Source organism: Brienomyrus brachyistius, chromosome 9 (genome assembly GCF_023856365.1).
Source record: "Brienomyrus brachyistius isolate T26 chromosome 9, BBRACH_0.4, whole genome shotgun sequence".
NCBI classification, from domain to species: domain Eukaryota; kingdom Metazoa; phylum Chordata; class Actinopteri; order Osteoglossiformes; family Mormyridae; genus Brienomyrus; species Brienomyrus brachyistius.
The window spans coordinates 1,824,189-1,845,247 of NC_064541.1; the positions used below are offsets into that span (position 1 = coordinate 1,824,189).

The 21,059-nt window shown below is 41.5% G+C and overlaps 1 protein-coding gene across 13 annotated transcripts; it reads left to right on the plus strand.

The window, feature by feature from the left end:
• Positions 1 to 1,226: 1,226 nt before the first annotated feature.
• Positions 1,227 to 16,333, plus strand: LOC125748945 (Fc receptor-like protein 5). 13 transcript variants are annotated; one of them, XM_049025682.1, is made up of 15 exons: positions 1,427 to 2,483; positions 2,700 to 2,811; positions 3,395 to 3,547; positions 3,681 to 3,705; positions 4,141 to 4,197; positions 4,332 to 4,619; positions 4,759 to 5,040; positions 6,110 to 6,406; positions 10,835 to 11,122; positions 11,262 to 11,543; positions 11,677 to 11,973; positions 13,670 to 13,969; positions 15,232 to 15,323; positions 15,718 to 15,800; positions 16,155 to 16,333. In XM_049025682.1, the coding sequence occupies exons 3-15, from the start codon at positions 3,494 to 3,496 to the stop codon at positions 16,243 to 16,245; spliced, it is 2,436 nt and encodes an 811-aa protein (XP_048881639.1). In that variant the 5' UTR covers positions 1,427 to 2,483; positions 2,700 to 2,811; positions 3,395 to 3,493; the 3' UTR covers positions 16,246 to 16,333. The 13 variants fall into 13 exon arrangements, 11 of the variants coding, with proteins under 11 accessions (XP_048881644.1, XP_048881639.1, XP_048881643.1 ...); XM_049025686.1 differs by having other exon boundaries at positions 1,427 to 2,175; positions 2,681 to 2,811; XM_049025684.1 differs by having other exon boundaries at positions 1,427 to 2,175.
• Positions 16,334 to 21,059: the final 4,726 nt, after the last annotated feature.

Sequence of the window (21,059 nt, forward strand, 5' to 3'; positions counted from 1 at the left end):
ACCTCATAGGGTAAGTGCTGAGAGGTTCCCCTTGCTGGACATGGTGCAAAGAGCACAGGACCACAATGGCCTCCTTGTTCGCAGAGATGGATCTGTCCTGCCAGCTGCACATGATGGTCAGGCCGTGAGCCAGCGGGTACCCAGTGTACCCATTACCCAGCTGGTGGGCAGAGGTAGATGCAGCAGTGTTAAATGGTTTAGCCGGTGGTGCCAACACTCAGACCGGGTGATGGGCCCGAACTTATCACAAATCACTGGGCCCATGAGACAGCACTATTGAAACATGACAAGGAAGGGGAGGCTCTACTTCTCAACACACAGACATATAGGTGTTACATGCTGCATTCACTTCCTGATTCATTTACAGTCATTATTGGTCATCAAACCCCCCCCCCCCACGTCATTCTGGTTGGTCCAATTCCTCTTCATCTGTTTACTAAATTGAGTAACTTTAGCTAGAAGTCATGATTTTCCAATAAGAGTTTAAGTAAGGAGCATTCCTATTGGGCAATAATGAGTTTTAACTTAAGTTAGCCCACCTAAATGAGAAATCGTGCATTATGGAACCCCCCCGGGAGTGTGTGCTGGCCCCGCTGTTACAGTCCATCAGTACAAGCACGTGCAGCTCAGGGTTCAGTTCAGTTCAGGGTGACTCAGCTTAGCCAGACAGGAAGGTTGGTGCTCTGGAGCTGATTCTTTAGGGTCAGCCGGGTGCAGAAACACTTCTTGTGTATCTCATGGGAGTTGCCAGTGATGTGAATGGATGACCTTCCTGGCACTGCAGTGGACGACCAGGTTCTGGGAGCCTATAAGCTGATTACAATGTTCTGCCACCCCAGCCAGCATGACCCGCTCATGCTTCCGCGTGAAGTCGAGCAGCATTTCTCGTTTTCGGAAAGTTTTCAGCGATTGCCATGGTCACTGTACAAATAGGCACTTGTAATTTGTCTTTGTGGCAAAGTGGTAGCTTCAACCAGGAATGGAGGAATACGTGAATTAGAGAAACAAAGATGCCTGTCACATTGGCTGACCGCACGTGTCATACCAAAATGGAAATAGAGTCAGCTCAGACCAAAAACTACATGAATACCCTGTGCTGTCCCCAGCAGCTCCTAGTTGCCCCTGCTGTTGGTTTGGAGGCCACCCTAGCAGATTAAAATCCACCTAAGCAAGTTTTGACTGACATAAAGGTTATGATGAAAATCATTCTGAATGTAATGGGTCTGTTTAGCAACCTTAGAAACTCCAGAAAGGTCCAGGTATTGTTCAATGCGTGGAAAATGATTGACTGTTAAAACAACTAAGGAAGGACAGTGACTCCACTAACCCGAACCCTGCCTGTCATCTACCACCCCCAGCGAACTGCAGACACCTTCCAACTTAAAGATGAAGGCCAATATCAGGTGTGCCCTTTTAAATACTTATATTATTTTCCAAACTCAAATGTTAATGTCCTTTTGGTGGTTGCAAATATTTCTGCCCACACTGCACCTAGTTCATATCCAACCGCGCAGGGTCGGTTCGGAGGGCATTGCCCCCGTTTCAACTTGCGTGAACTGAAATAAATGTACTATTTTTATTATTATTATGTACATTTATATGTGTGGGCTAAAATTGTATGCTCTGGGAACAGGCGAAACACAAACGTGAGCACATTTTTTTGACGGACTATTAACGCGGGTGTGCCGAATGACGTTTCGTTGGTGAAAATCGAAGTTAATGACAGAAAAATATAATAAAGCTTGTGGAATCAAGACAGTCTAAGGAAGAAATTAGAGTGAGTTACATATTTGCAAAAACTGTACTGCAAAGCCTTGCATAAATAACATCGGTTTTCAAAATTTTCTTTTGTTTCTTAATGCTGGCGATCTAGTGTAAATACTTGGAGGACATTAAGTTCTAAAGGCAGCTAGCCCCAGTCTGCCCCCTCCCCGTCAGTTGAAATGGTCTAGAACTGCAAACGTAACTGCAAATTGTAAATATAACCATTATAAATAAACAAATATAAATGAAGCGCGCGTGGTGTAGGCAGTGTCGTGAGAATGCCAAAGTCGCGCGCACCGAGTTTAAGGGTTGGCGGCTAACCGCCGTTAGCGGAGGTGGCCGTGTTGTGGGATTCTCAGTCCGGACCAAACACCTTCGGTATCGCTGGGGAACCTGTTCTCCGTATAACCGGTCAGTGAAACCGACGGCAAACTCTTCATTTAAAAGCTCTAATGGGTGACTTAACCGTTACATCGCGGCAGGGTTGGGGCGTTCGCCACGATGCGTAGTAACGAGCGCCCCTCGTTATTTTACGGTATTGTAACGTCCTGCAAACCAAGGCATCGCGGTGGTGCCCCCAGGAACCAAGGAGACCATTCTATTAAAGTTAATTAATTAAAATTTTGTTGAGTTTTTTTATTAAACCAGTAAGGGACTATAAGAACGAAACCATCACCAGTCAACAAAAAACGGCCTACGCACTGAGTTCAGCACTCACGGTGGGTAATTTATCCAACGGCTAAAGACATGGGAGGACAGGGCGGGGGCACGCACGACAATCGTGAGCAAAACAAGTATTTACAATAACACAAACAAGGTGCTATTTACATTTTCCCAGCATGCTTCAGTGCCACAGTATTATTTTGGAGGTACATGCTGCTTAATTTAAGAATACTTCACTAAAATTGAAGTGAAGCACAAATGTTTGTTCCTAGCCATTCATTAATAATGGAGCCATAATAACAGTACTGCAAATCAAACAACATTGACAAGAGAAACCTGGACAGCGGTGGTGGGTCTATCTGAAGGCTGAACAACAAGTGAAAGGTGAACACTGCCACCTACTGGATGGGAAAAACACGGCTGTTTTACTGGCAGTATACTGCCACCTACAGGCATCCTCTCTTCATCTATGGCATTGTAAACGAAACCACCTTTTAAATTCAGCACGTGTTGTTTTCACTAGATAACGACTCGTTTTAGTAAGATTATTGTCTTGTGTATTTAAAGAATACGAAAATTTTGTAAAGAATTCAAAGGAACATTAAACAGATTGTGATGTAATGAATAACAATATTAATGGTTATATTATTCTGACATTATTTTACTAAAATAATTGTAATAATAAGCTTTTTCCTGAATAGTTACTTTAAACTTGTTTAGTGATCAGTAGTGTTTTGTTTAAAAACTTTGTAAATGTATTGTTTTATCTGCTGAATTCCTAGGAAACAAAATGTCAAAAAACCATAAGTAGAACAATGGTTGGGGAACTCTTTAAGGTCTCCGCAGCATTTTAACAAATTGAAAATGCAATCTTTACTCAGTCCAAGCAGTCTTCTTCACAAACAGTCATGTATCCCATTGTAATGACAAAACATGGTCTGATTTCCCACTTTTTTTTTTTTTGTAGTTTCTTCAGAGAAGGCAAATGAGGGCAGATTTCTAGTTTGTCTGAGAAGCAAAATAATAACACAACAATGTTAAAAAGCCAAATCCTTGTTAGCAATATATGGTGAGATTTACTGGATGGACAAAATGGAAATATCATTTCAAGTTATATTTTGTAAGTATAAAGGATTTTTAAAATGACCGATCTCTGAAAAAGTATTATATTTTGAAAAGTAGGAAAAATAATGCATCGAGTTAGGATGATAGTATTTGTATGTGAATAACTGATCCCTTCTGTTTTAGTACAGTGCATTGTGGCTGTCCTACTTCGAGGTGAGAGAACAGTCTGCAGCTTGTGTTTGAATAGACATGTCTCTTTGTTTATGATTAATCTTTTATTTGCCTGATCTGATCAAAAGCAGCATCAAATACAATGTATTTGATTAGTGACATACACTGATACAGTTCACTGATACAGTTCCATATACCTTATCAGTTTAGCCTGAAAGCCTATGCATTTTAACAGGTACTTCTGCCTTAAAAAGAAGTTTGACCATTCTATAACTTTATACACAATGCTGAAATAGACCCAGTCACCCCAATCTCTATTGTCAAAGCACACTCTTTTATGAAATAATGAAGTGTCTTGAGTTCAAGTTATGTCCATGAGATGGAAACAGGAAGACATTTTTTTCACCCAGAGATATGTTTCATAAGCTGTATTTGCTGTTTCATTACTTACGCATTCATTTTTTGTCCTGATTACAGAATGTGAGACATTACTAAGTGAGAAAATGAGTCTGGACGTTCACCTGCCAACAGATGGTATTAATCTGTGTCTCTGCTAAATGGTTTGAAAGTGTCAAGTTTAAAATATGTTATTCTGAGCTAATTTGCTATTCAGTGCCATGTAATGACTAGAAGTGCCTGCCGTATCCTCTGACTCATTTCATCAACAGTGTGGCTGATCCCAGAAGTCATTTTGATTGCCACTCCTACGCACCTGCTAGTGGAGGGAGATGCTCTGAATCTTACCTGTATTGATACAGTAATTGAAAGTTCCAACTCCACATTGGTCTACATAATCCTCAGGGACAACCACACAGTTTCCAGGTCTACAGGGTCTCGGTCATTCAGTTTCTTCATACCCAGTGTTGCTAAGAGCGATGCTGGGTGGTACAACTGTTCAGTCACTGACCCACTGAGGCTCCAGAGATACAGTGGGGGGATACAGGTCACTGTGGAAGGTGAGACCTGTGCAGCCCATTCCCCCTCAGCATGTACTCATGAGCTCTTCCACGAAAGAACTGCAGAAATTATTCTAATGGTTACCTGACCTTGTACCTCTTCCTGACCTCCCATGAATATTTGTCTCATTCGGCTCAGATTTATTTCAGAAAGTGGTTCTACTATCAACACACGAAGGGGCATTAATCATGGAGAAGGAGCCGCAGACCCTCCACTGTGTGGCCTTTATTCACAAGTTGAGGGCAACACACACCAATGTGACCTACGTCTTTCTGAAGGCAGGGCAGCCCATAGCAAGCAGTAGCGCCCCCGTGTTCCACATAGCCAGCATCGAGAGGAGCAATGCTGGCAGTTACAGCTGCATGGCCCGCTCAGGGACAGCTGTTGGACGCAGTCCAGAGGTCTATCTCGAGTTATATGGTGAGGAAATCAGAGCCTGTTAGTAGTGTTACATGTAACATTGTAACAAATTATTGTAATTCCACTACATTTGGTGGTAACAAGTAATGTAACAGTCATGGCCTGTCCTGTCCATCCCCCAGTATGACCAGCAGGGGTTGCTGCTGGACCTCCGGATCTCTCCTAATTCTCCCCATTTGTGTCTTGTTCATTATTCCCAATCCAATTGTACTAACTGTCCACATCTGCTTGTGTCAGTCCCTCGTTAGTCATGTGTATAAGTTCTTAGTCCTGTGTCATTAACAACAGTCCTCCTGTTACCTGTGCCTTTTCCAATGCTAGGTTTCCCGTTTTGACCTCTGTGGTGCTGTTTGTATTCCTACTCCTGTTTGTTTTGGTTAATAAAGCCCCATTTAGTTTTCCTCACACCTGCGCTCAAGTCCTTCGTTTTTTTGTGTGATAACAATTAAAAGTACTGAAATTGAAATGGGCTTGTTACTCATTACTTTTGTCTTGCATGAAATTATTAATGGACAAATGCAGCCTATTGCCCTAATTTCCTGTTTATGATGTTACATCATCCGACCTTACTGTGGCGCAATGAATGAGAGATATTAGGTACAGTGGTAAAGTAAGACGGTTGTAATGTCTCACACTGCTTCACAGCAACAAAGCTAAAATAATAATTACCCAGACAGCACCCACGCATTGGCACAACGTGTCCACAGTGCTTGAAAATCCATTGGCAAAGCCTATCTATGTCGCAGAGACATCGCTACTGAATATTGATTTGAGGTTTCCCCAATATCTGTACAATGTACTTCAACAGCGACATGATGCAACATTTAGCCTACTTTTATTTTTCCCGATTTGGCTATATAATGCACAATAGGTTTACACTATATATATATTTACAGTTTTCCATCGTTTATCCCTATGTAGGCATATTGTTTAAAACCATATACCACAAATTAAGTGATTTAACTAATTAAAAGTCATAAGTTCATAATTTCAAATATTGACAACATGACAGATGCAATAACAACAGGCCTAACAGTTATGTGGGGTTGGGGGGAATTCTCTGTTCCAGAACATATTCCAAAACCCACACTGATGGCCAAGCCCCCGAGTGGAAGGGTGTACACAGAGGACCAGATTGTCCTGAAGTGCAAGCTGGATGCCTTTGCTGGCTGGACGTACAACTGGTACAAAGACAGGAAGGAGGCCTACCCAGTGGAGCAGAACTGGGGCAGCAAAGGAGTCGGAGCCAAGTACATAATCTGGAGGGCATCTCTCGAGCACACTGGGCAGTACTGGTGCAGAGCAGGGAGAGGGAGCCCCGTCTTTTACACAGACTACAGCGAGCCTCTCTTCATTAATGTCACTGGTGAGTGGGTTATTTCAAAACAGGGTGACAGGTGATGTCAAAGCTTAATGACTTTCTATCAACTTTAAAGGAAAAAAACAACTGAAAGTGCATAGTAAAAGGAAATGCACATAACTAGTTCGGTAAAACTGAATTGGATATCTTAGGGTAGTTCATGTGTAAAACTATTCTCATATTCTCTGGTCAGTTATCTTAGGCTAGACCACAAATTAAATTAAGGGGTTTGTGGCAGTATTTCACTTTAAGTGATTTACAAAACTGTTCTTTTTTGGTAGCAAAATGATTATATATCATAGGCCTAAATAAAAATATTAGAATACAAGTTTTATTCACTGTGGCTTTCTTGAAACCATTATTAAATCAAAATTATATATGCACACACATACCTATGTTCGATTGTTCAACACTTCGATTATTAATTTAATGGTGGCGAAAATTCCAAAGTATCTTTTAACTTGGTGCCCAGGCCTCTTAATTCCTGTTAGTGATATAAATTGGCTACAGCTGGTACCTTTTCTGTGCCACCATAAAAAGTTGGATCATTGGATCATTGGATCAACCATCACGTATTACAAAGTGAAATTCGAAGGGGCGCGGTACTGACATGCGAAAGAGGACTTTAGACTTAAGCAGGTCAGGAATGTCTCTTGGAGCCATTTCTGAATAACTTCAGATTGCAAGATCATCAGCTCAAACAACTATTTGTAGTCATATAGAGCTGTAGTCACTTTGCCTAGGTCTGGAAGATGGCCCAAAATGTCACACTCAGCTGAGTGGAAGTTAGTCTAGTTGATCAGATGCAATCCAAAAACCACCAAGAAACATGTCTGCCATGCTCTGGAAGCTACTGGAACACCAGGGAACACCAGTGTCCCCGAGCAAAGTCAAGCGAGTTTTACATAACCATGGAGAATGAAGCCCCTGCTTCAAAACTAACACCTTAAAGGTGCCATAGAGTGTGTTTTTTTCAGATTGTTCTCTGGTGCCTACATAGAAGGTATGTGAATGTGGTTTAGTTGAAAAATGTCTGGAAGTGGTTTTACAGGCCCAATTACAGACCTATAATTTGGCCCTAGAATGAAACAAGCTATTTTCCCTTATTTGATGGGCTCATTAATATGTTCATCAGCTCTGCTCTGACTGGCTGGTTTTCAGTGAGGCACTGTGATAGCTGAAACAGAACCAATGTAGATCATTACAGTGGAGGTGAAACATGAAACATTTAAGCATCCACCCATATCTGTTTGATCCTGTCTCAGAGGAGGAATCAAATGTTGAGGAACAGGCAGTTGCTTGGAGATTGCCAAATGAACACTTCTGGGTGGTAGGTTTTGTCATTGAATGTTTCCTGGAACAATTTTGCTGTATGTAACTGTAAAAATACCACTTCAGCCAAGGCACAATGTTGGCATAATCACAACTTTGTTTTAAGCATTGTAACAAGAACATTGAAATTATTTAAAATTTCATGCAACAAATGATTTTACGATGCTAGCTCCATCATGCAAGTTTTATCAAGAACTCCAAAGAGCAAGCGGAGCAGCTTGTAAATGTATTGTTTGCAATGAATTTGGACTTCTGTTTTAACTGCAATTATCGATTAGATATTTGTATAGCTAACCAAGAGTTGGCTATGGGAAGTACAGACGCCTTAGCAATGTTAGCAACTTACATAGTTAGAAACATGCAGCAGAATGGTTCCAACTATGCAAGTTGCTAACATGAACTTTTGGGATGCTAACAGGAACTTTTATGCATACAGCCTGCCATTTTAGCTGTTGTCTTGTGCTTAGTTCTTCATAATGGTGTGATGTGCACGAAAGATTTATTTGTGAGCAGTGAGTCCCTTACAGGAACAAATCACTCACGTTCACTTCGTTGCAAAGATTTGTTCTTTTTGTTCTTCTGCTTGTCCTCAGAAATGTGAAGTGAATGCTGCATCCACCTCAACTATGGCCAGTGAGAGCCGGTGATGCATTTAATGGTGTTTTGAAAGCATATGATTGGCTGGAAACTAAACCTGAGACTGAACTTATATTCCAACGACCGAGAGTCACTAGTTTAGTTCTGAATGAGAGTCCTGAAGGAGTGAATGAGTTGCTGAGTGAGTCGGTGAATGAGAGACTCAGGTAGGCTACTGAAAGAGAGAGTACCTTGCTTGTGAGTGAAATGGACCATCTATTGGTGTTGCCTGCATGGGCAGTGACTTCCTGTATGCTGTAACAGGATTTTAGAAATGCAGCATTTTCACGCATTAAAATGAACTTAACCAAGGATTGTTAAAATTTGGATGTATTAGCTATGTGATGAGCTGTTTGCATTTTTAACAAACAAACATGAGTAGGTAAAGTACAATGTTGAGAGATTTATGATTAAATAAATATTTTTTCTCACATGACTTATTGGTGGTATTTAGCTTACTCCTTAGCACCATTTAGCCTAAATAATAGCTATTTGTTGACATATTGGACCACAAGTGTTTCAGATCTGTTTTATGCAAACTGGAAGTGCCACTGAACGAGTTGATGATTGAATCAGAACAAGTCTTATTGGCAAACTGAATCAAATGAACTGTGTCCCAAAAAAACAAGCAATTTTGCCCATCACTTGTTCACAATACCTATGATACTGTTTAAGTTCGAATGTGCATGTCCATTGAGCTTGAACGTGGGCTGGCATATGTTAAGTTTTGGGATGTGGTTATGACTTATGTTGTCTAGGAATTTTGAAATAATTTTTGAAATAAATAAGGAATTTTGAATTATAATAATGTCACTTCCTTCATTTACATAATCTGTAATTATATTTGAAAGGATGGGGCAGTGGATAGCACTGTTGCCTCCCACCTCTGGGACCCAGGTTTGAGTCTCCACGAGTGTTACATGTGTGTGGAATTTGCATGTTCTCCACGTGTCATCGTGGGGTTTCCTCTAGGTACTCTGGCGGGTTTCCCCCCACAGTCCAAAGACATGCTGAGGCTAATTGGAGTTACTAAATTGCCCATAGGTGTGCGTGTGTGAGTGTGCCCTGTGATGGGCTGGCCCCCCGTCCTGGGTTGTTCCCCGCCTCGTGCCTGTAGCGTCCGGGATAGGCGGTTTGGACAATGGATGGAGGAATTGATATTTGAAAGGGGCAACAACAGTGTTTGAGATCTACAGATTTTCATTCTGCAGCACATTTAAGATTGCTGATTACATGGACAAAGAAAAAGCCTTTTGGAGGGAAGATTTACAGTCAGATGAGACAAACATTGAGTAGTTTGGCCTTAATGACCAGAAGTACAAAGTAGACAAAATAAAGGAGGATTACTTCAGAATCCTTCAACAAAAACTCAAATCATCAGCTAGAAGGCTGAAACTAGGTCGCAGTTGGTTGTTCCAGCAGGACAATGAACCTAAACACACATCCAATCTGGTTTTGGAATGGCTGAACAGGCTAACATTAAATATTTGGAATGATCTTCCCAAAATCCTGACCTTTGCCCTATCAAAAATGTGTGGATTGTGCTTAAAAGTCAGGTCTGTGCCAGGAAACCAACAAATTTGGATGAAGTCTACTAATTCTTCCAAGATGAGTGGTTAAATATCCAACCAGATTTCTGCCAGAAGCTTACTGATAGCTGCCAAAATCATGTGATCAAGGTGAAACGTGCTAAGGGACATTTCACCAAATATTATGTGCACTATATGTGTATTTTTGATCCTGTATGTATAAGTTTGAGCCACATTTTTTTTTGTAATATAATTGTATGATGTGTCATTTTGCTACAAAAAAAGAACAGTTGTAGAAATCATTGAAAGTGTAATATCACCATGACATATGTCTTGGATAAGTGTATGTAAAGTTTTGACCACAACTGTACAAAGAAACATGATTCACCATAAATGAATATCAGGCATACAAGAAAAGACAGAATCTGAGAGACTGGTGGGATATTGAGGACATTATATTTTGTACGTGTAAGTTTGAAGCTGAAATTTGGACCTTTCACATGTAAGCCTAGTGGCAGTCACCAGTCACCTCTCACACTGCCTCTTTATGCAAACATTCTGCAGAGTTTTTCACCAGTGTGGGTCTGACTGTGTTCCCAGGAATGGTGCTGGGAGTGGGGCATGTTTTTTCACCCAGACAGATTCTCCCTTGGTTAGATTTGCTGCTTCATTACTTACTTATATATTCATTATTCATTTCCCATGCATACCTTTTTTTTTGCTTGATCTCTTTGTCCTGATTTAATAATGTGAGACATTACAAAGCCAGAGAACGAGTCTGGAAGTTCATCTGCCAACAGATGGCATTAATCTGTGTCTCTCTTAAATGGTTTGGAAGTGTCAAGTACTGAATATTATTCTCAGCTAATTTTCAATTTAGTGCCATGTAAAGGCTGTAGAGGTGTCTGCCTTATCCTCTGACTCATTTTGTCAACAGCTAAGCTGATCTCAGAAGTCATTTTGATTGCCACTCCTACCCACCTGCTGGTGGAGGGAGATGCTCTGAATCTTACCTGTGCTGCTACAACAACTGAAGGTCCCATCCCTACACTGGACTACACCATCCTCAAGAACAACCACACGCTTTCCAGGTCTACAGGGTCTCGATCCTTCAGTGTCATCATACCCACTGTTGCTGAGAGTGATGCTGGGTGGTACAACTGTTCAGTCATTGACCCACTGAGGCTCCAGAGATACAGTGAGGGGATACAGGTCACTGTGGAAGGTGAGACCTGTGCAGCCCATTCCCCCTCAGCATGTACTCATGAGCTCTTCCACGAAAGAACTGCAGAAATTATTCTAATTATTATCTGACCTTGTACCTCTTCCTGACCTCCCATGAATATTTGTCTCATTCGGTTCAGATTTATTTCAGAAAGTTGTTCTGATATCAACACACGGAGGGTCATTAGTCATGGAGAAGGAGCCTCAGACCCTCCGCTGCGTGGCCTTTGTCCACAAGCTGAGGGCAACACACACCAATGTGACCTACGTCTTTCTGAAGGCAGGGCAGCCCATAGCAAGCAGCAGCGATCCCGTGTTCCACATAGCCAGCATCGAGAGGAGCAATGCTGGCAGTTACAGCTGCATAGCCCGCTTAGGGACAACTGTCGGACGCAGTCCAGAGGTCCGTGTTGAGTTATATGGTGAGGAAATCAGAGCCTATCAGGCAGGCAGTAGTCTGTGTCATGGCCAGGTGGACAAAGTCAGTGCATTAGGGGTCAGCATGACCCACAGTGTACCCACTAATGTGGGGATGGGGGGAATTCTCTCTTCCAGAACATATTCCAAAATCCACACTGACGGCCAAGCCCCCGAGTGGAAGGGTGTACACAGAGGACCAGATAGTCCTGAAGTGCAAGCTGGATGCCTTTGTTGGCTGGAAGTACTACTGGTACAAAGACAGGAAGGAGACCTACCCAGTGGAGCAGAACTGGGGCAGCAGAGGAGATGGAGCCACGTACATAATTTGGAGGGCATCTCTCAGACACACTGGGTGGTACTGGTGCAGAGCAGGGAGAGGGAGCCCCATCTTCTACACAGACTACAGCAAGCCTCTCTTCATTAATGTCACCGGTGAGTGGGCTACTTTAAAACAGGATAACAAAGCCTTCATGAATGCTTCATGAGTCCAGGTGATGGTAACCATTAATGACTTTCTATTAACAGTTAAGGAAAAAACCAAATGAAACTGCATGGTAATGTGAGAATCCACGTATCTAGTTGGAAAAAACTAATTAAAAATAGTGTATGTGTAAAACTATTCTTATATTCTCTGACCAGTTATCTTAGGCTAGACTACAAGCTAAGTTACGGGGTTTGTGGCACAATGATGTCAGGATCAGTGGCCATCCAGCCCTGTCCCATGTGCCTTCTCCCTGTATGGCCTGAAGTTCTCACTGGTCATCCTGTTTGGTGCATTTCCCTGTTCCCTGGGCCACAGCGTGGCTTAAGTTAAGGGGTCAGTCATTGTCCAGATTCCTCTTTTGTTTGTTTTTGTTAACTAGTTATTTAGATTTGTTATTTTGTGTGTTCTTAGTCTGTGGCTGTTACCCTGTGTGTTAATTAGAGCTGGGCAAATTTTTTTGATACCAGAACAATACCTTGATTTCAGTACTGGTTCCTGAATAATGCTTTTTTCAATACCAATATTTTTTTCATTGAGGTTCAACAACAACAAAAATTAGGAATAGAGTCACATTTTTTTCAGTTCCAATCAGAATCAGATACACATTAATATTTATACTTCCTGTTTTGGTCTCATCTGACCATAAAACCTTCTCCAACATCTTTGTAGCAAATGCCATACGTGCTTTTATGTGGATCTTCTTAAGGAATGACTTCTTGCTACCGTCCTATAGAGGCCTGTTTTATGGAGAGCTCTTGAAATTTTGGACCCATACACCTTCACTCCAGTTTCAGTCAAACAGCACTACAGACTTCTGAGAGTAACAGTTGTAATTTTAGTAGCAGTCGACTTCGTGCTCTGATGCTTAGTTTTGGAAGGGATGGTCTGTTCTAATAAGGGTCTGAGTGCTTTGATGAACCTTCCACTTTGATGATGGATCCAACAGTGGTTAAAATGATATTCAAACTCTTCAATATTTTTCCTGCCTTGAGCATTTCAATGACTTTGTTTCATTTTTGTAGTGATTGTCCAACAAAGACAATGGCTTTTCCAGTGGGTACTTTTTATATCCAGAGAAAAACATCTGGTCTATGTAGTACCTAATTATGTTTAATTATGGTCTAATGTGTATAAACCTGGAACTTCCAAAGCCAAGGGCTTTGAATACTTATGCAAATCATACATATTCAGTTTTTATTTTTATCTTTTTAATGTTAGTAGATAACTGACCAATTTTGCCGTTTGATTATATACTGCGGCAAATTAATTCTCAACATAAATGCTGTGAGAAAATTGTGTGTGTGTATGTATATATATATATATATATATATATATATATATATATATATATATATACTTATACTATATATATATATATACTTTTTACATACATTTCTTTAAATCAGCTTTGATTGAAACCTTAGTGGCCCCTTGTCTAAAGTAACATGATTCACCATAAAGGAATATCAGACATACAAGCAAAGACAGAATCTGATAGACTGGTGGACCAGGGAGGACATTAACTTATATTATATTTTGCATTTAGAGCCTGAAGCTGAAAGCTGGACTGTTCATGTGTAAACTGAGAGGCCATTGTCAGACACCCCTCTGTTTATGCTGCCTCTTTATGCAAACCTGCTGCAGAGCTTTTCACCAGCGTGGGACTGACCGTGTCCCCAGGGACAGTGCTGAGGAAGGGGCAGCCTTTGCAGCTCATGTGTGAGGCCCAGTTGAGCGAAAGGCAGAAGGCCCTGCCCCCCAGCGCTGCCACAGTAAGGATTCTCTTCACTTTCTGGAGAAATGGTGAACCCCTGGGCAGTTCTTTGGACTTGGCGACTTACAGCATCAGTGAAATGCTTAGCTGCCACGCTGGACGATATGTCTGTAGTGTGAGCTCCGGGAGAGCAGAGAAGCGCAGCAGGGAAGTACTCATCACCTTAGTTGGTGAGTGTTATGACTGATGGGCGGTGCTGTGATCTTCAGCATCATTGGAGCCTGTCGGTGTAACTATGCTTTTGGGAAAATGTACCCCAGTTTAGCGGGGGAGTAGTAAACAACATTATAAAGTCTGTGATACTGACACTGACAAGAATACTGTACTTCCCGTAGGCTACTCTTGGTTAGCTAAACAAATATCTAATCGATATTGCAGTTAAAAAAATTGAAAGCAGAAGTCCAAATTCATTACAAACAGCACATTTACAAGCTGCTCAGCTTGCTGTTAGGAGTTCTGGATAAAACTTGCTTGATGAAGCTAGCATTGTAAAATCATTTGTTACGTAAGATTAAAAATAATGTCAATGTTCTTGTTACAATGCTGAAAACAAAGTTATGATTATGCTAACATTGTGCCTTGGCTGAAGTGGGATTATTACAGTTACATACAACAAACACAGGAAACATTAAATGACAAAACCTACAACTCAGAAGTGTTCATTTGGCAATCTCCAAGCAACTGCCTGTTCCTCAATATCCGATTCCTCCTCTGAGACAGGATCAAACAGATATGGGTGGATGCTTAAATGTTTCATGTTTCACCTCCACTGTAATGATCTACATTGGTTCTGTTTCAGCTATCACAGTGCCTCACTGAAAACCAGCCAGTCAGAGCAGAGCTGATGAACATATTAATGAGTCCATCAAATAAGGGAAAATAGCTTGTTTCATTCTAGGGCCAAATTATAGGTCTGTAATTGGGCCTGTAAAACCACTTCCAGACATTTGGTTGAAAAATCAAGTTATTCTTTCTATATAGACACCGGAGAACAATCTGGAAGAAAAACAAAACATATATTATATGGCACCTTTATGGCTTTCTGCCATCAGAAACATACATTTTAAAATATATGTTAAATAAAATGGATAAATATGAAAAATGAAATTAGATCAGATCTACTCAGAGTTAATCTTGCGGTACACTAGCATACATAGTTTGGGTATCACTGCTCTGTTGATCAGAAAAGACTTGTGTGTATTGTCCGCCATGGTTAATTATGTGATTGTCTCAGCTGTGAAATACGACAGGGAAACTTCCCAGGCTTTCATCACCTTATATTATAATAAGAATAAGCCAGTGTTTAGCTTGTGGGGGTGTGTTCTAGGGGTGTACAATCCTAGAGAATACCGGTATAATAAGGGTGGGCATCAATCAGACATTGTTAGCTGGATGGGAATGAGCTTGAATCCTGTTTGTTCCTCCCAATCAGATGTCACAGTCACTCTGACAGCAGTTCTTGGGGCAGTGCTGCTCATCGTCATGGTATCTGTGGCTTTAGCAATAAAAATCTGGTGGCTCAGAGGTGAGTTTCCCGTCTTGCTACGGTACCATTTTGGAAAGAACTTTTATTAACGAACACACTCATAATGTCTGGACAATTTAAGCCAGGGGTGGCCAATCATATCCGCAAAGGGCCGGTGTGTATGCAGGTTTTTGGGATAACCAGTTGGTCAGCTGTTCACACCCAGGTGTGAGGACTCTTCAGCCAATCAGTCCTCTAATTAGTAATCTAACTAGGAAGTCACAGTGAAGACCTGCACACACAGTGGCCCTTTTTAGGTAAGATTGGTCACCCCTGATTTAAGCGGACTATTGAAAGATGAGCTGTTTGGAACCCGGCTCGCTGCCCATGGCTGTTCTTTTCCCTTGGCCCTCATGGTCCTCTCTGACTTCTGCACTATCTGCCGTGATCTCGGGTCGCACAGCTCAACGGCATAGGGCCGGCAGTCCCGGGGGAGCGACACTGCAGGCGGAGCTGATGGAGCCGGTGGATGTCAGGTTAGGGTGTGTGTTTGGGCCTGCATGTGTCCCAGTGACCTTTCTAGACTAAATAATGTGTTACGGTTGTCCTCAAGTGGATAGAATGGTGATACTTTAGTAGTCCCCATGGGGAAATTCTCTTTTTTGCTTTGTTTCATCTTGCTCTACATACAGGTGAGTGCAAGCTTGGGGGTCACAATGAATGGCAGCTGCCTTGCAGCACCCAGGGAGCTGGGGATTAAGGGCCTTGCTCAAGGACCCATGGACATGTGGCTATTCTGCCACACACTGCCCCCTATCATTGGCTTAAATATTTAACAATAAGGTCGATCAAGAGAAAGCAAACTGTTATTTTTGTGTCTTCATCTTTAGGTTGACTTCAATACCCTTGACTGCTGCTGGTGGTGGAATAAGCAACGTTTCTCCAGGGAACAGTAGTTCTGTTCCATTGCAGAGAATGTAATTGACAGCAATTCGTAGTGCCTTCCTTTCCAGCTGCTTATGTAACAATACACCCTTTGCATCACAGAAAATAAAACATTTTTCCCTGAGTATTCCCCAAAGTCTGCATATTGACGATGAACTGCCGCCCCGCCGTTTTGAGTCAGGTATTGCCCTTGTTGTTACTTTTTATTACCACAAGATGGAGACAAAATGTAATTTTTAATCCAACAGATTATTAGTGGGTCTTACCCTGTTATAAAACCTGTTGTACAGAAAAGAAAGAAGGGTAGTTGTTTAAAATTCGTGGTTTGGAATACAATAAAATAAAAGGGAATAGATTCAACTGAGTATTTCAATAACTTCATTTTTATGTATAAATGCAGGTTGTTTTTTGTTTAATATGTCTATATTAAGTGCTCACAAAAGGTCTTGAGATGCTTAATTCAATAAAAATACTGCAAATTTATTAGTTGTGTAACAAAAAATTGCTAATTTCACATATCACATTAGAAACAATCAGTTTTCAGTAAAACATTAGTAGTAATAAATTGAAACCCAAATTATTGGCTGTTATGAAGTAAAAAGTTCATTATCGCGCAGTCTCATTGGGTACTTTTTAATTAATAACACCCTTATAATAACACAAAACACCAAACGGTTGTATTTAGTATCCCTCGGGGATTACAATTGCAAGTAATAGCAAAATGGCAAGAATAGAACCAAATATGTCATTCAAAAAAAAAGAAAATGACTGTGCAGACTAAGGTGATGTTAAACATTGCTTGTCAATGGACTTTTGTTATGAAACCAATAAATGTATCAGTTTATTAGTAAAAATATTTTTTTACAGAATTCAGCAAGCATCCCAAGATATTCTGTGAGCACTGTACATGCAGGACCGTAGCAGGGTTAGATTTTACCAACTGAGGGGGAGTGGCCCCCTCAGTAGATTTAGCTGATTATACATTTTCCTATGCTGTATTACACACTTCATCTTGATCAGGGATATGTATTATCACCTTTCAGCAAAATTCACAGTTTGGAACTCAGAATAGGTTATTTGTGTGATTCGTGTAGAGCTGATGAGTTTTTAAAATGGGGGGTGGGTCTGCGAGAACAGGTTAATGGGTAATAAAATAATAACCTTGCCTTTTGGAGGAAAGAAACTCCTGGATTCAAATTGGCACTTAGAACTGCAGCAGACCTCAAGAATGAAGACGGTCGAGGTTAGAGATGAGACAACTACTGGTTTAACTGTAAACCTCAGTAAAATTTTTGATGGTTAATATTATTGTTTCAAATTTTATTCATTAAACCATGATTGATGGCCGCACTTTGCGATACTCAAATTAAGTCCCGTCCAGCATTAACCAAAGTTAGCAACCGTCTCCCAGTCGCAGGTGCGCAAGCACAGCATGCAACGTGGTTTTGTTTTTGTCAGTGAAAACATGATGGAAAGCAGTTGGGGTCCTCCGGTGATTTTTCAGCCTGATAAGAAGACTAAGTCTGAAGTGTGGGTTTGGTTGTTAATCTTTGTGACCACCGCCCACTACTTAGCGAATGCAAGGTAAGTTAACTTTTAACTCAATGTATAATGTTGGAACTTGGGAATGGGGAATGATGTAGTGAAGCTGGCGCCCTTCTTGCCTCAGCCGCAAAATTAGATGAATGTAATGGTCAAAGTGGCATCCCATGAGCCATTTGTGATATTTTTTGCCCCCACTAGATGGTGCTCTTGGCTTGCATTGGAGCATGCTTTGGGAGTTTTTTTTAACAAAAAGCTATCTATCCATCTAGTGGGGGCAAAAAATCCACAAGTTGAAATCTAATTTTCATCTTCAAGGGGGACGAATTGCATCCTTATATATGCTTTTTCGCTCCTGTTGAGTTTACATCCCTGTTGATGGAAATTTAGAAAAGTGTGTATGTTTGTACATGGAGTGTGTGTCTAAGAAACACTTAATTCATGCTGTCTTTAGTAATTCAGGGCATACAAGGAAACGTCTCGGTTTAGTACTGGCCTTGAGCTGGCCCTCAGCATTAAGCCTGAATGCACATGGAAGGAGGCTGTTGGCCTGGGGTCCTCATAGTGGCTTAGTACCCAGCTCTCCACGTAACATATTTTAAAGGCAAAGACATTGTGACAGGAATCCCCCATAACATCGCCAAAATTCTTTTATCATTCTCCAGCTATGCCTGAAACCAGTCGACGCTTTCATAAAAGCTTGCTGTAAATTTCCTTGCCTTACTGGCTTTCACATTAAAATTCCCTTTGTGACAAAAACGCCCATGAAAATATGTCACTTATATTAAGGGTCTGTTGGTTGACATAAGAAATATAACAAGCACAGTTCCTCAGATTTCAGTGCAGTGGAATTAAAACAAAGCAACAGTTTAACTGTAGATGAGGCTTAACCCCAGAAAAAGACTGTAACTAATAATTACAAACCAAGCAATCAGCAGTCTCTGTTAATCCCAGACACGCAGGTTCACCCAGCCACAAACACACATCCCAAAGTTTTAGTATTCTTAGCATTTCTTGGTAATTTGGGACATCGGCTCTGCAGGTATTTTGTTTGCTCTCTTGGTACAGTATTTTAAGTTATGTCCAGCCCCTTCTTCAGCCATTACTGATAGGCTACGTTCACTTTACCACAGTCTCAGTCATGCATCACTGGAATGCCTCTCGTCATGTCTGTCATTACTATTAAGGCTAAGATGAAAGTCACCCTTGCGCCTGATGAGGTGAACTTGGCTGTTCCATCGCATCATCATCGCATGCCCTGCATCGGTGTAGGCAAAGCAAACCGGGTGCTCCAGTGCCAGCAGGCCCATACTATCACATCTTGTAATGTGATACACAGGATCCACATTGAGCTTCATTTGTCAGCAGTGTAAATCATTCTAACCTGCAGTGTGGCTCTCCAGTGACACTTTACAGTGAAGAAAATCCTGTGCACAGCTGAAGCACGTCCTTTAGAGAAGGTTAATCGTAAGTAATAGAAACTGTCTAACACAAATTATTCACTGTTCAGAAAACAAATGCATCAAACAGATTCTGGTTAGCAATGTTTTATACAGAACCATGTACTGAGACTTATTGGATAAGTGGTGAATTATATATTTTAACAAACAATTGGGGAGAAGCATGTGGTTCAGTGGGCTACCTGTGCTCAGAAGGTCATTGGTTGAAGCCCAACCTCAGTACATCTGTGAGTCCTTGAGCAAAGCCCTAAAGCCCCAGCTCCCCGGATGCTGCTATGGGTTTTGGCCTTAGCAGCCAGCTTGCTGTCACCTACAGAGAGCAAGATGGGGGAATCAAATGTAGAATTTCCTCACAGAGGTAAATAAAGTATCAATTATTATTATTATATTTTAAATGCCTTTTTACTAAATCGATTGGTTAACAAAAGAAAATATATGTTTTTTTGTATGATGAGTAAGAATGATGAGTCTGTCAGGAAGGTGTGAGAAGGAGCTGAGTGGCTGCCTGGGGATTTATGGGTAATTTCAGATCATATAATGTTGGCACTGAACACAGCAGCATACAAACAGAGAGCGTGCAAGGAGGTACTGACAAGGGATTTCTAAAACCTTTCCAGTAATGGCCTGTGTGTGAAGTGCCCTCTGTTTGTAGGTTTATGTAACCTCCAGCCTTCAAGACACACAAACCAGGGCCGTGTCTGATCCTGGCGGCTTGCACCGAGGCGTGAAGGCAGGGTACGTGGCGGCGAAAAGCTGCTTTGCGGATCTGCTGGTTTTGGGCTGACAAAGAAGCTCTGTTGAGCCAGCTTGGGCAGCGTTTGCTGTGCTGTCAGTCATGTAGCATCGGGAATGGATGTTGAACAGACCTGTGGAGGCAAAACAACTTTCAAAGGAACACAATGTGTAAGAATTCTGTGTTCAGTTTTTCGGTCACATCTTCTATAGAGCAGTAGGATTAGCTCAAATATAAATGATCGAGGTGCCACTGGACTTTTTGCTAATAATTTTTCTTTGTTTTGTTGATACCTATTTCACAAACTTAACAGCACAACAGAGACAGCTGTGTTTTTAAACTACTAAATCTTAATAGGCCACTGTAGACTCAAGCAGGATGAGACACTGGCCAGTAAGGAGAGAGGTAGAGAGAGAGAAAACAGATGGAGTGAAACCAAGGCGGAGTGGAAGGATCTTTTTTGTGTCTGAAAGAAAGAGAGTCCCTTATATTCTCCCAGCATGTCCTTGGCCCAACCAGAGGCCTAGTCTCGTCTGCCCAGCAGGGGACTTTCCTGAGCAGGCTGCCCAGGGGAGGGGCACCTGCTTTAGCCACAAACACTAGACAGGAGGAGGGCGAGAGGGTGGGGGAAAGTATGGAGGCACAGACTGGGAGGGAGGGTACACTGTGAAGACTCTTATGATTCCTGGAAATGAACTAGTAGAAGATTTATGAAACAGGTACAGCAAAGTGAAAAAGATTCTGTAGCCTTAAACAGGAAAAAAATCTGGTGCAGAGCATAGGAATGATGTTGGCAAAACACTTCTTAAAATGTTGTCTTCCTCTGCTTACTCACGTTGAATAAATACATTTATCTAGCATGAATGCCCTGCAGACATCTGTGTGACTTCACACAGCAAAGTGGGAAAAAAAGAAGCCTGGTGGAAATGCAGAATGAGGACGCTTTAGAACTGCCGCGGCCTGACTGCTTACGAGGTCCTGGGTGCACGCACACGCTAGCGAGCCGGTGGAGAGCGCCAGAAATGAGTCATCTATCGTCATTGGTTTTGGTGCCTAGTATTATTTAGTCAAATAACAGGCTTTCTTATGGCCAGTCGGTGGGCATAATCAGCCTT

Excerpts from the sequence above, each read along its gene's own strand:
- LOC125748945 (XM_049025687.1), top strand. The coding sequence starts at position 3,494 with ATGGTGAGATTTACTGGATGGACAAAATGGAAATATCATTTCAAGTTA. Across the intron at positions 4,198-4,331 it reads CGTTCACCTGCCAACAGATG|TGTGGCTGATCCCAGAAGTC; the intron begins GTATTAATCTGT and ends TTTCATCAACAG. Across the intron at positions 4,620-4,758 it reads GATACAGGTCACTGTGGAAG|ATTTATTTCAGAAAGTGGTT; the intron begins GTGAGACCTGTG and ends CATTCGGCTCAG.